Source organism: Crocodylus siamensis, chromosome 2 (assembly GCF_052110815.1).
Source record: "Crocodylus siamensis isolate JL-2025a chromosome 2, ASM5211081v1, whole genome shotgun sequence".
NCBI classification, from domain to species: domain Eukaryota; kingdom Metazoa; phylum Chordata; order Crocodylia; family Crocodylidae; genus Crocodylus; species Crocodylus siamensis.
The window spans coordinates 209,395,966-209,409,225 of NC_143396.1; the positions used below are offsets into that span (position 1 = coordinate 209,395,966).

Consider the following 13,260-nt stretch of genomic DNA (forward strand, 5'->3'; position numbering starts at 1 on the left):
GAACAGAAGGAAAACAAATGGAAGCATGGGGCCCCTGCTGAACATCTCAGGACAGCTGGACACTCAGAAAAAACCTGAACTCCATAATGCCTACTTTGCTTTGGTATTTCCCCAGACCAAGGGGAAAGATGTGCAAGATAAGAACCACAGGGGGTATGGTGGGAATGACAGCCTTCCCACTGTGGATGCTGAACTGGTGCAAAACCAACTAAAAAAAGCTAGACATTTATACGTCAGCAGGACTAGATGGACTTCACGCAAGTGTGCTGAAGGAGCTGGCCGAGGTCATCGCAGAACCCCTGGCAAAGCTGTTTCAGAAATAGCAGCACACAGGGGAGATCCCTGAGGATTGGAACAGGGCCAGCATTGTGCCCATCTTCAAGAAGGGGAAGAGGGAGGATCCGGGCAACTACAGGCCAATTAGCCTAACCTAACCTCCATCCCATGGAAAATCCTGGAAAAACTCATTAAAGAATCTATGTGCAATACACTCATTGAGGGTAAGATTCTGAACGACAGCCAGCATGGTTTCGTCGCGGGTAGGTCTTGTCTTACCAATCTCATCTCCTTCTAAGAACAGGTCTCTTGCCACCTGGACACGGGAGAGAAGGATGTCATTATATACCTAGACTTCCAAAAGGCTTTTGATCTAGTATCCCTTGATATCCTTGTGGAAAAATTGGAAGATTGTGGGCTTAACTGCTCAACAGTTCAGTGAGTGGAAAGCTGGCTGCATGGTAGGACCCAGAGAGTTCCCATGAACGGATCTGTGTCATCCTGGTGAGAAGTGGCCGGTGGTGTCCCTTAGGGATCCGTGCTCGGACCAGTGCAGCTGGGTAGACTGGAACCAGATGAAGTTCAACACTCAGAAGTGTAAGGTGCTCCATTTGAGGGCAAACGATCCCCAACATACCTACAGGCTCAGCAGCAACAATTTGACTTGCACCACAGCCGAAAGAGACCTAGGAGTAGTGATTGACCATCGCATGAACATGAGCTAGCAGTGTGATGCTGTGGCCAGCAGGGCAAATAACAAGCTGGCATGCATTAACCATTACGGCTCATGCAAAACTAAGGAAGTGGTACTCCCACTGTACTCCGCACTGGCAAAACTGCAGTTGGAGTACTGCATCCAATTCTGGGTGCCGCACTTCAGCAAGGAAAAACTTGAGAGGGTCCAAAGAAGAGCCACTGGTATGATCAGGGACTTGCAAGACAAGCCATACGAGGAAAGGCTGAGGGACTTGGGCCTCTTAAGCCTACAGAAGAGAAGGCTGAGAGGGGATTTGGTAGTGGCTTACTGCTACATCAGGGGAGTACATCAAGAACTCGGTGAATAGCTGTTTACCAGGGCACCCCTTGGGAAGACCAGGAGCAATGGATACAAATTCCTGGAAAGCTGCTTTAGGCTCAATTCCAGGAAAAAAATTCCTTCACAGCAGGGTGTCCAAACTATGGAATAAACTCCCTCCACTGGTGGTGCAGTCACCTACCCTAGAAATCTTCAGAAGGACACTGGACAGTCACCTCATTGGGGTCACTTGACCCCAGTTGTCTTTTCCTGCCTAGTGCAGGGGGACTGGTCATGATGGGCTACAAGGCCCCTTCCAGTCCCTAACAATCTATGAACTCAATTCTTCAAATCTTGTACTGACAAGATTTTCATAGAAATCAATGAAAGATTGGCCTGTATAAGGAGTACATCATAACCAAAGGCTGTTTTCAGTGGCTATATGAGAGACACACACACACATACAAGGGGATCACGCTGGTACAAACTGACCTGGTGTCGAGGGCGTCCCACAATGGATGGAAAAACAGCCCTTGGGGCATCATCACCTGCAAATCCAGCTTTGCAAAGCCCAGAGCCATTGTCACATACAAGAGCAGTGGTTTCATCTTCATCACACATCGTGCCTCACACTTCTAATCTGTAACAGCAACAATTTAAGGGAGCTGGCTGAGAAGCAGAAGCATGTCTCAATCATTTAAACACTAAACAGCTGCAAAAAAAGACCTTGAAAAATAACCCCAAGACAGAGACATCTCCACTAAGGTTTCAATACAGCAAAGATCAGGACATCATGTGCTGACATTTCAGCACAAGTGGGTCTCTGAAGGAAATGGATAGTTACTTTCAACTCTCACCTCCCAAAGGCAAATCCCTAACCTGATGTGTCCTCTTAAGAACTCTCAAAGAATTCTGTAATATTTTGACATTATTTAAAGAGTAGTTTCAAAAATCAGTCTGGGCATATGTGCTTGTCTCTTCCTTTTTACTTCAATGAGTGTTAAAACCACCTAAGCCAGGGCAGAATTAGTTGTTCTGGATGTTCAATTTTTGCTCTAACTTGGATGGTTAAGACTGAGATCACTATAAATCATTACAAGGAAATAGTAGTAATCTCTTTTAAGGCTGTTATTAGAAAGTGCATGTCACTAGAAACTTGAAGAGGGTATTTCTCACAGGTAATGGCTGTACAGTCAAACATCATTCTGAGACGTTGCTTTGGGAGGATTTTTTAGCTTAAACTAGCTCAAACTTGCAAACTAGAATGTCAGAGTTATATGATCAATGATTTCAAACATTATTTATCCTCTTTACAAACATTCCCTTCTTCTATCCATAGTGCAATAACCTATCAGCGATAACTTACTAAAAATAATCCTCACAGAACATTTCAAGGAAGAGTTTGTTGTGTGACTTTAAACGGCAGCTCCTCTCTTATGCTAATTGCTGGCAACAGAAACTATGCTATATTTGTAAATGGAGAATTCCTTATCAAAGTAGCTATTCTGGGAAATGAACTTAGACATGGCTGTTTCAACCAGCCCAAAGCAGTTCAACTCCAGCAAGTTTCTGGCACATTGGGTGAAGCCATGGCTCCACTGTGAGAGATGAAAAACTTCCACTGATTTCCATTGGGCCTTGATGTCGCCAAGACTTCTGTTTGAGACACCTGAAGTTCATTTTGGAAGAAGAACTTGGTAGAAAGCATTATATTCTTTCCTTCCTAGAAACCTGCCTCTTTTCTTCAGGTCAAGGTCTTGGCAGTGAGAGGAGCTGAACTGGGAAATCAAAGTCAACCCCAGTTCGCTCTGGGATATCCAGGCAAATACATAGTTGCTCAGTAGTGTTAACTTCCCACCTATGCATCTTATGCTTCTTGACTGGGGACTTTGGCATGCATGGACAGAAAAGCCAATGACATCATGACTACTTTTGGAATCAGGTTGCCAGGCAACCTGGAACTTCAATTCACCCAGTTGCTTTGCCCCCTGTGATTTGCTGGCAATAAATGCATCTTGTCTTTTCAACAGACCTCTAAAACATAAAGGGCTTTTCTCCCCCCCAAAAGGCTTGAATTCTATAAGTTTCTTAGACTCTCCATCCCTTCAGATTTGTTTTACTAAGCAAGGATGCAATAGAGCCATTTACTAACGCAGTGGAAAAAGACAAGAGCTGTAGTGGTTGGAATTCAGAATACCCCAAATGAATAAGTTAGTCAGACATGGGAAAAATGAACTGGTTTCTTAGAAAGGACCAATAAGTTAAATTTCTTGAGATCTTTTTCACATAGATGCCATGGAATGTGTCACTCCTAAGACAAAATGCATCAGCTATTTATGCTGCTGGAAAGAAGCAATGAGCTGCTTTCTACTTGCCTTTTTTTTTTCTTACTCATTCCTCCAGCTCCTCCCTCCCTCCCCCCCTCAATATATCTGCTTCTTTGGTAAGCAGAAATTTGAAAAGGCAATACTGATAAAACTAAACACGTAATTGATAAAATAGTATATTTGCATGAGATGGGATCGTGATAGAAAGATATGGAATTAAAAATACTGTAAAAACAAAAAATTTAAGTTTAACTCATTGATCTGTCTACACCTAAGGACTTGGTTTTTTCTACACTGAATGGAATAATTTGTTTACCCGAGATTGTTAACTATAGGAAACAGATTTGTTTAGGAATTTGCTAATTTTGCCAGCTAATAATAGCCAAACATCCAATCCGTTTGATAGGGATCGCTGTTGACTTTCAGCTAAAACCCTGGGGGGAAAAGTGAGCGTATCTATTAAGCTTGACAATCCATTTAGTGGGATGGCTCTAATGCTAGCCAGATATTTATTTTGCTCTTACAAGTGTAAGTCCTGAGTGACAGTAGTAGAGATTTTAAAACATGCAGGAGCATGTTTGTACTGGCACATGCAAGATTACACTGGAACATCAGAGCCTGAAACTGGGAAATCCTTTCACAGGTCCAGCTATCCCAAAAAACTACCTAAACTACATCAGGCTAATAAGCTCAAGTCAAACATACAGGATATGTACATTTAGATTTCCTGTACAATCCCTTAATGTTGTCTCAAATGCCGTTCCCATTTGCATACATCCCATATATCTTTTGTATGGAAAACTGTAAGATCACGTGCATTTATATTTAAAACAAGATAGAAAAGATGCTTCCAAATCATAGCATTAAAATAGCTTCTCTTCTAGCTACCAAGTTTCAAATTATATCTTCAGTTAAAAAGAATTAATTCCCAGTGATATCAGTGACAATTACAATGCAGATAAAAGCAATGACCAAATTTGGACCTTCAGCAGAAAAGATATCCTTTGTTTATCAACTCACAATCATATGGCAAAGTGCCACAATTAACACAGTAAATCAATTGCAGAACACTCCCTTGGGTGGATCCTGCAGACTGCTTCTGTTTTGATGGATTTACAGGAGCATTACTAACTTCCTTCTTTCCACAGAAGCAGCTATTTTGTTACCTGCTGCCTGGCTAGCCAAACTTGCAAAATGAGAAGGAAAATGTCTTAAGATAAAGTGGACTGCAATCGTTTTCATACTTAATCAACTAAAGAAGAATGATCATAAAATGTACACCGGAGATCCATTAAGCTACTATGCTGATGGAAAGAAATAGGTTTCTTTCTTGCATTGGGATATCTAAGGAACCAATATGAAAGAAGGGAATGCTCTGATTCTATTTTGAGAGTATTAAATAATACTTTATAGTTTCTGGAGCTTGCTTTATTAGGAAGCCCATGGTGTGCTTTTACTCTTATGCTCTTCATCTTCATTCCCTTCAGTGCACATAATGGCAACCACTTAAAAGAGCATTTCCCAGGTAGTTGCCTTCAAGAATTTTATATTTACATCATTAAAACAATGGAGTTTGAAGTTTACATTTTGCAAACAGTATGTGTTCCTTTGAGACCTTTTAACACAGATAAAAGGAACAAAGACAGGAAATTCCAAGTTAAAACTGATTATCTTATTCTTGAATTTGGCAGAATTAGCCTTAACTGAAGCATGAAGTCATGGGGAAAAAAAGAGCCAGGACATTCATCTTTGTGTTTTGTATTATATCTTCCACATTATTTTGCTTCACATTTGTAATAAAGGGTTGAGTCATCAGAAAAGCTATTTTTATATCATTTTAAGCAGCCTTTTCTGATCTGTTATACCTTTGTCATTTTGCACCTGGATAAGTTACACAAGGAAGGGTCTGCAGCCTGAAATGCAACAACATCACAAGCAGTGGGCAGCCAGGGCATCAGTCCTGGGCACCCACTTAGAGGGTCCGCACAAATAGCGATTGTAGCTATTGCCTAGCCAGCCAGCTCCACTGCCACAACCAGCCAAGACCCTGCCACAAAAGGCACGGTCCCTATTAGTTACACTTCTGCTGATACCTACCTTGGAGTCAAATTAGCAAGTGAAGGGTGAGGCTTCTGATCTCTTGCAGAACAGGATACTGCAGAATGCCTTACAAATATGTTGTAAATTGAGCGAATATTTTCAGTAATGCTGAACATACATAATGCTTTGTGTAAAAAATTCTCTGCTGTAACCAAAGCAAGCACTAAGTACTTTTAAACCATTTTGGCTTATCTTAATGCCTGATTCAAAGCCTAGTGAGTTCAACAGGGAGTTTTCCTTTGATTTCAGTGTGTTTCTGAATAAGGCCCTAAGCCAGCCAGAATACACTAGGGAAGTTTTACCTCTACTACAGTTCGGTCCTTCATTTTGTGGCAGAATATGTAGCAGTCCCTAACTAAATCTTTCCTGAAGGAATGCACAGTTTCAGCATTTGTAAAACAGGACTGCTGTCTTATCTACACCTAATAGAATTCATGCTTTATTCAAAACTTCAAACATATATTAAGAAGTTTTACATAACTTTAACTCCTTGCCAAAATCATAGCTGTCCCTCTTGCTGCCTAGGCAATATTAAATAGTAATGAAATCAGCAGGACTGCCTGTCTGTATTCTTTATATAAAAATGCACAATATTTTTCTTGAGAAGTATTGTCAAATAACTACAAGTGAGAAAATAAATAAAAATACATATTGGGCTCCATTTCCCCTTTTTCATTTTGGTTGCTAATTGCCGCAGCAATGTGTATGCACCAGATCTCCCAACTCCAGGATGAATCGGTAAGGTTCTCTTGTCACAACTAACTTTTCTATAATAATACTGTTTCCAAAGTGCTCAGTTCTAATCACCTTATAGATGTAGTCCCACTGGGACTACTTTTCAGACTGAAGCAAGCAGCAGCTAGCCCATGGTTTGCAAACACAGACAACTACAGGTATTTTGGGGGAGAAGACTTAAATCAGCAAATGCAACTGAAAAGATCTCAGGGTAATACTTACCCAAGAGACCAGGAGATAGTGAAGATATGTAAAAGCTCCTTGGATAAGTGAAATGATCTCACCTTCCATTACATTTATATCAGCCTGTGGAATGGAGTTCGCAGAACACCTACATCTGTCGAGCCATTTTTGGAAGCAATTTTTTTCAGCTTCTGCTTATCAAAGTGACAGCTTAAAGGACTGGATAAATTAGGGCAGAATTTCTGACAACTCTGGATTCTTTCCCATTCACTAAGTTGTTCACTACATGATAGTTAATATTAGATTTCTTCCCCTGGAAGGCAAGAAACACTCTCACACACTTTGAAAATGACCAAAATAATTACTAGGTCTGTTGCTGTCATCAAAAAAGCATTTTGCTTCATTACACCGCAAATAACTAAAAATAGCCTAGTACCAGCCACCCATAAGCTGCTACTGGTTACAAAAGGGAAAGTTCTTACCACGTACTGGTGTTTCAACTGTAAATGTTATCTGTTTGTGTGGTACAAAGACAGAAAATAGCCCCCTTATCTTGGTGTGTGGATGAGTCGGTGTCTGAAAATGGGGGCTGAATCAGCAACAAGTCACCCAGCTAAAACAAGCACTAACTGTTTTACACCTAAAAGCGGGTAATTATCCAGCATGGCAACCACAACAATGGCCAGGAAGTAGCTGGACATTTTTTAAGACCAAGAAAAGGTGACTCAAAAGAGGAAATACATAGCTTTCATCTAAAGCAAATAAATAAAGAACCAGTAAAAGGAATAAACTTTGCAAGCCAATAGACTGACTTACAGTGGTTACTTCTGTAGCCTGGGTATACTGGGTTATGTACTCCCTTCTGCAGTTGGGGGGATTGTTAGCTGGCAGGCATGCTGTGAGTGAACTGCAAGTTGCTCACAGTTCCCTCTGTCCCTATAGAGCCAGGCCAGGACAGTTATGGTACTTATCTATATACAAATGCATTAATATTAACTTATTACAGAAGAAATAAAATATAAATTATAAACATATATACATTTATATAATATACAGATATATAATATGTACAATAACTTCTAGGCAAATTCTATATGATCTTATGCCATGGATCTAAATTCAGGTAAGTCACAGATAAGTGATTGGGGAAGGTCCCAACTCCATAACAACAAATCAACTCACAAACCAAGACACTCAAATGAACAAAATATGAGGTGCTGTTTACATAATATCAGGTGCATGGACACCATTCAATACCTCACGTTTAAGGGTGCAGGCACCCCAAAGTCTCCAGCTACCTAGGCCCCCCTGACAATGTTTCCAAGGGGGAAAGGATCCCCAGTGCTCCCGACCCTCTGTAGGACTGACCATCACATGAATATGAGCTGTCAGTTCGAGGTGGTGGTCAGTAAGGCAAATAACATGTTGGCATGCATCGATCAATGCATCTCGTGTGAAACTAAGGAAGTGATAGTCCCACTGTACTCACCACTGGTGAGACCGCAGTTGAAGTACTGCATCCAGTTTTGTGCACTGCACTTCAATAAGGACATGGAAAAGCTTGAGAGGGTCCAGAGAAGAGCCACCCATATGATCAGGGACTTGCAAGGCAAGCTACATGAGGAAAGGCTGAGGGACCTGGGCCTCTTTAGGTTAAAGAAGAGAAGGTTGAGAGGGGACTTGGTAGCGGCTTACCTCTATATCAGAGGAGTGCATCAGGAGCTTGGTGAACAACTGTTGACTAGGGCACCCCTGGGGAAGACCTGGGGAAGACCAGGACCCATGGATACAAGCTTCTGGAAGGCTGCTTCAGACTTAATACCAGGAAAAACTCCTTCATAGTCAGGGTGTCCAGACTGTGGAATAAACTCCCTCCAGAGGTGGTGCAGTCACCTACCCTGGAGGTTTTCAAGAGGAGTCTAGACAGTCACCTCACTGGGGTCACCTAACCCCAGTTGCCTTCCTGCCTAGAGCTAGGGGGCTGGGTTCGATGATCTGCAAGGTCCCTGCCAGCCCCTAACAATTTATGAGTCTGTGTCATCTACCTAGACTTTAAGAAGGCTTTTGATACAGTATCTCATCCTGTTCACAGCCTGTCAGTTTATTTATGAGATGTACATGATGTACATGATGATTACATGGTCAGGTGGGTGGCAAATTGGCTTAGGGGTCGCATCCAGAGAGTGGTGGTGGATGGGTTGATATTGACCTGGAAAGATGTGGGCAGTGGAGTCCCGCAAGACTTAGTCCTTGGACCAGTGCTATTCAATGTCTTCATCAGTCACTTGGACGAAGGTGTGGAGAGCACCCTGTCCAAGTTTGCGGATGATACCAAATTATGGGGCAAAGTTAACACACCAGAGGGTAGGGAACAAATCCAGGCAGATCTGGACATGTTGGAAAAATAAGCAGAACAAAATAGGATGCAGTTCAACAAAAACGAGTGCGAAGTGCTGCACCTGGGCAAAAAGAACCACCAACACACTTAAAGGGTGAAGGATGACCTTCTCAGCAGCACAGTAGCAGATAGGGATCTTGGAGTCATATTGACTCCAACAAGAACATGAGTCGTTAATGTAATGAATTGATCAACAAGGCTAGCCACACTTTATCATGCATTAGCAGATGCATGACGAACAGGTCCAGGGAGGTGATGCTTCCCCTCTATGCGGCATTGGTCAGGCCACAGTTGGAGTACTAGTTTCCAGTTTTGGGCGCTGCACTTCAAGATAGATGCGGAGAATCTTGAGAGGGTTCAGAGGAGAGCCACTCGCATGGTCAGAGGCCTGCAGGCAAGGCTCTATGAGGACAGATTGAGGGACCTAGATCTTTTCAGGCTTCTCACGGGAAGACTGAGAGGTGATCTTGTGGCTGCCTATAAATTCATCAGGGGAGGACAACAGGAAATAGGAGATGCTGTATTTATTAGGACACCCCCAGAGTAACTAGGAACAATGGCCACAAATTGACGGAGAGCAGGTTTAGGTTGGACATTAGGAAGAACTTCTTCACAGTAAGGGTTGGCAGAATCTGGAATGGGCTTCCAAGGGAGGTGATGCTCCCCCCTACCTTGCGGGTCTTGAAGAGGAGCCTGAACAAGCACCTAGCTGGGGTTGTCTGACCCCAGAGCTCTTTCCTGCCCAGGGCAGGGGGTCAGACTCTATGACCTACTGAGGTCCCTTCTGACCCTAACATCTATGCATCTATAAATCTATAAGCCCAGCCTGCCACACTTTTATTTAAAAAAAAAAAAAATCAACATTTACTTGCAGTCATAATTTAGATGATGTAATACTTTCTTCCCCATTCCTTTATTTCATGAAGGAAATAACTATAGCAGCATTTCAGGTGCTAATGCCATTTGTGTTGATGTTGCCTATATCAGTCAAGAGTTGACCAAGATCTGTTCTCCATTTGAGTGTTAGCATATGACCTCATAAAAGACTTCAAGTGCTACAAGAATCCTTCAACCAGTTGCCAATTCACTTAATTACATGTAATTTATGTTTTAACAATCAGGTTTGTATTTACTACCTATTTGTGCCCATTTGACTCTCCATTTGCAGATGCACCATGGAGTTCCCTTTTCTACTTCCTTTAGAAGTATTTCAATTTTTAATTTGTCACATTAGTCCAATACATAAGAAGGTGTATGTAGCATGTGTCCATCTATACATACCAGAGATTGAGAGTGACTTTCACCATGAGCCTCTGTCAAAATCTCAGGTTCATTATGTACAATTCCTTCATCTCCTAGTTACTGTCACTGTTCTTAATTAATCTATTTTTTCAAAAGTCATCCATCATTCCCTTTTTATTTCATACAGAAAGAAAAAGGCCACCATTTTCAGATTTTTCAGTGACAATATTCTGCCATTTGTATATCTTTGTATCCAGAAAAATCTCAGTATTTTGCAAATATTGGGGCTAGATACAGACATATAAAAAGCCCGAGGCAGAATCAATATAAGTCACATGGTTTTCTCTAAGTGGTGTAGTTTAGATCAGTAGAGAACAGAACATAAATTCACCCTTTGTTAGGAGAGGAAAATCTTAGACTGGGTCCCATGATTTTTAACCAGTCTATCTATGCCAAACTTCTGTTCTGTTACAGGTATAGACAAATTGCCAATCACTCATACCAATAGCAGTATAACATCTGTACCTGGACCTGTTGTTGCATCTTTCTCCAGTCCCATATGATTAGTTAACTCTCTCTCCATTTTACAATTGAGGAAAACATAAATAATGCAAGGAACTGTCCACAGTCACAAACTAAGGCATTCATTTGAAATATTAAGAATTCTTGGAAATTTACAAAACCATGAAAAAGTGATGGGACAAGCACATAAATCTGTCACATGACAGTTTGCCCAGAATGTCACAGAGCTGGAAGACTACATGCTGCTGGCACTATGCAGGCAGGGAAGCAATGTGGAGTGATCCTAGTACGCTTTGCAGATTTTGACCCCCAGAGTCATTCCAGGAACCAAGAAAGGTTCAAAGAACCAGTCCCACCAAATTTAAATACTCAAAAGCATAAATGTTGATGATTTTTAATATCAATGTTAATAATGAAATACAAATAAGATCTAAATGACCAAACAGTACCGGTATGCCATTTAAGCAAATGATTAAAATTGTAACATGGATATTTATCTAAAGAAATTACAGTTTTATTAATACTGTATTTTCTTGCATACAATATGCCCTGGAATAAAATATACACTTTGTTCCGAAAGGCAGAATGAAGGAAAAAAGGATCTTCCCTTGAAGCAAGTGTGTGAGTAGCAGCAGCTGGGGAACCAAAGCTGCTCAGTGTTCTGCTCTCTGTGGATCCTTGCAGATTTTACTTTTGCTTTTGCCCATTTAGCAGCAGGAACTGCTCTTACCACATTACTTGCACACTCCAATTTCCACTGTTTTTTCAAGGAAAAGGTGTTGTATGAGGCTAGGGACAGAAATGACATATAAACCAGTATAACTGATCAGAAACCAGTTCAAATTTGTAACATAACAGAAGTTCAGTTCACATAAACCTCTTTCAAAATGGCCAAAATCAGTTTAAGATAAACCTGGATGGATGTGGCATCAAAATTAACTGATTTAGGTTAAATCAGCTTATTGAACTTCTATCCCAGATCCCCTCCAGATTCAAGTTAACTCACAGTCCCCTAGCACCCCTTCAAACCCTCCCCTCCCCACCCCGCACAGAGTAGGCTGGCTAGCCCTGGCCCAAGCTGTCTGCTCCAGTGACAGGGAGGTGTGCTCTAGCAACCCCTGGCTTCTGGACTGAGCCACTGCAGGCATGTTGCTGTATTTCTGGAATCAAAATGGAATGTCTATTCCTTTGCTTATCAGCAGCGAACCAGGTTTTCCTTTTGCTATGGAAAAATGAAGATTTTCCCCTTTGAAAGAATCGTGGAAAATCATGGATTTTCTACTTCAAAGAAGAAAAACCCAGGAAACTGTGGGTTTCCCCTTGCAGGCTGACAGAATTCCAGCCTGCAAGGGGCTGAAGGGCTGGAGGCAGGGGGCACGACGCGCATGTGCATATGCACACATGCACATGGTGCACATCCAGTTAGTCTTACCTCAATCCTGGGTAAGCTTTTTGAGAGAATGTCCATGAGGGGCCAGTGGGGGAGGTTATGCTTAGAGTGGTGGTGGATGGGTCATTTTCGGCCTGCAGGGATGTGGGCAGTGGGGTTCCGGAGGGCTCAGTCCTCGGACCTGCACTGTTCAACATCTTCATCAGTGACTTGGACGAGGGGCTAAAAAGCACCCTGTTCAAATTTGCTGATGACACTAAGATGTGGCAGGATGTGGGCACGCTAGATGGGAGGAATAGGCTGCAATCAGATCTAGACAGGTTACAGGGGTGGGCGGATGAGAGCAGGATGGGTTTCAACACTGACAAGTGCAAGGTGATGCACCTGGGGAGGAAGAACCAGCACCATACCTACAGGCTGGGGAACTCCCTTCTCGTCAGTACAGAGGCAGAAAAGGATCTTGGAATCATCATTGATGCCAAGATGAACATGGGCCGGCTATGTGGGGATGCAGTCAGGAAGGCCAACCATACCTTGTCATGCATCCACAGATGCATCTTGAGCAGGTCCAAGGAGGTGATCCTCCCCCTCTATGCGACACTGGTCAGGCCGTAGTTGGAGTACTGCATCCAGTTCTGGGTGCCGCACTTCAAGAGGGATGTGGACAACATGGAGAGGGTCCAGAGGAGGGCCACTCGCATAATCAAGGGGTAGCAGGGCAGGCCCTATGAGGAGAGGCTACGGGACCTGAACCTGTTCAGCCTTCACAAGAGAAGGCTAAGGGGGGATCTAGTGGCCTGTTACAAACTAGTCAGAGGGGACCAGCAGGCACTGGGGAAGTCCCTGTTCCCCCAAGCACTACCAGGAGTGACTAGAAATAATGGTCACAAGCTGGCAGAGGGTAGATTCAGACTAGTCATCAGGAGGTGCTACTTCACTGTCAGAGTGGCTAGGATCTGGAACCAACTTCCAAGCGAAGTGGTGCTGGCTCCTACCCCTGGGGTGTCTTTAAGAGGAGGCTAGACAAACACCTTGTTGGTGTCATTTGACCCCAGTACTGGGACCCCAGTAC

At 42.6% G+C, this 13,260-nt stretch overlaps 1 protein-coding gene across 2 annotated transcripts in view; it reads right to left on the reverse strand.

Moving 5' to 3' along the window:
- The window catches only part of LOC149871648 (actin, aortic smooth muscle-like), a 38,505-nt gene extending 31,690 nt beyond the window's left edge, over nt 1-6,815 (reverse strand). The window contains exons 1-3 of one of the 2 annotated variants that reach the window (XM_090032912.1): nt 6,676-6,694; nt 5,716-5,784; nt 1,784-1,931 (exon numbers count right to left, since the gene is read on the reverse strand). In XM_090032912.1, the coding sequence (XP_089889038.1) occupies nt 1,784-1,912 (129 nt within the window). In that variant the 5' untranslated portion in view covers nt 1,913-1,931; nt 5,716-5,784; nt 6,676-6,694. Of the gene's footprint in view, nt 1-1,783; nt 1,932-5,715; nt 5,785-6,675 lie in introns of both variants that reach the window. The other variant, XM_090032911.1, reaches the window with a different exon arrangement.
- Between the last annotated feature and the right edge of the window lie 6,445 nt (nt 6,816-13,260).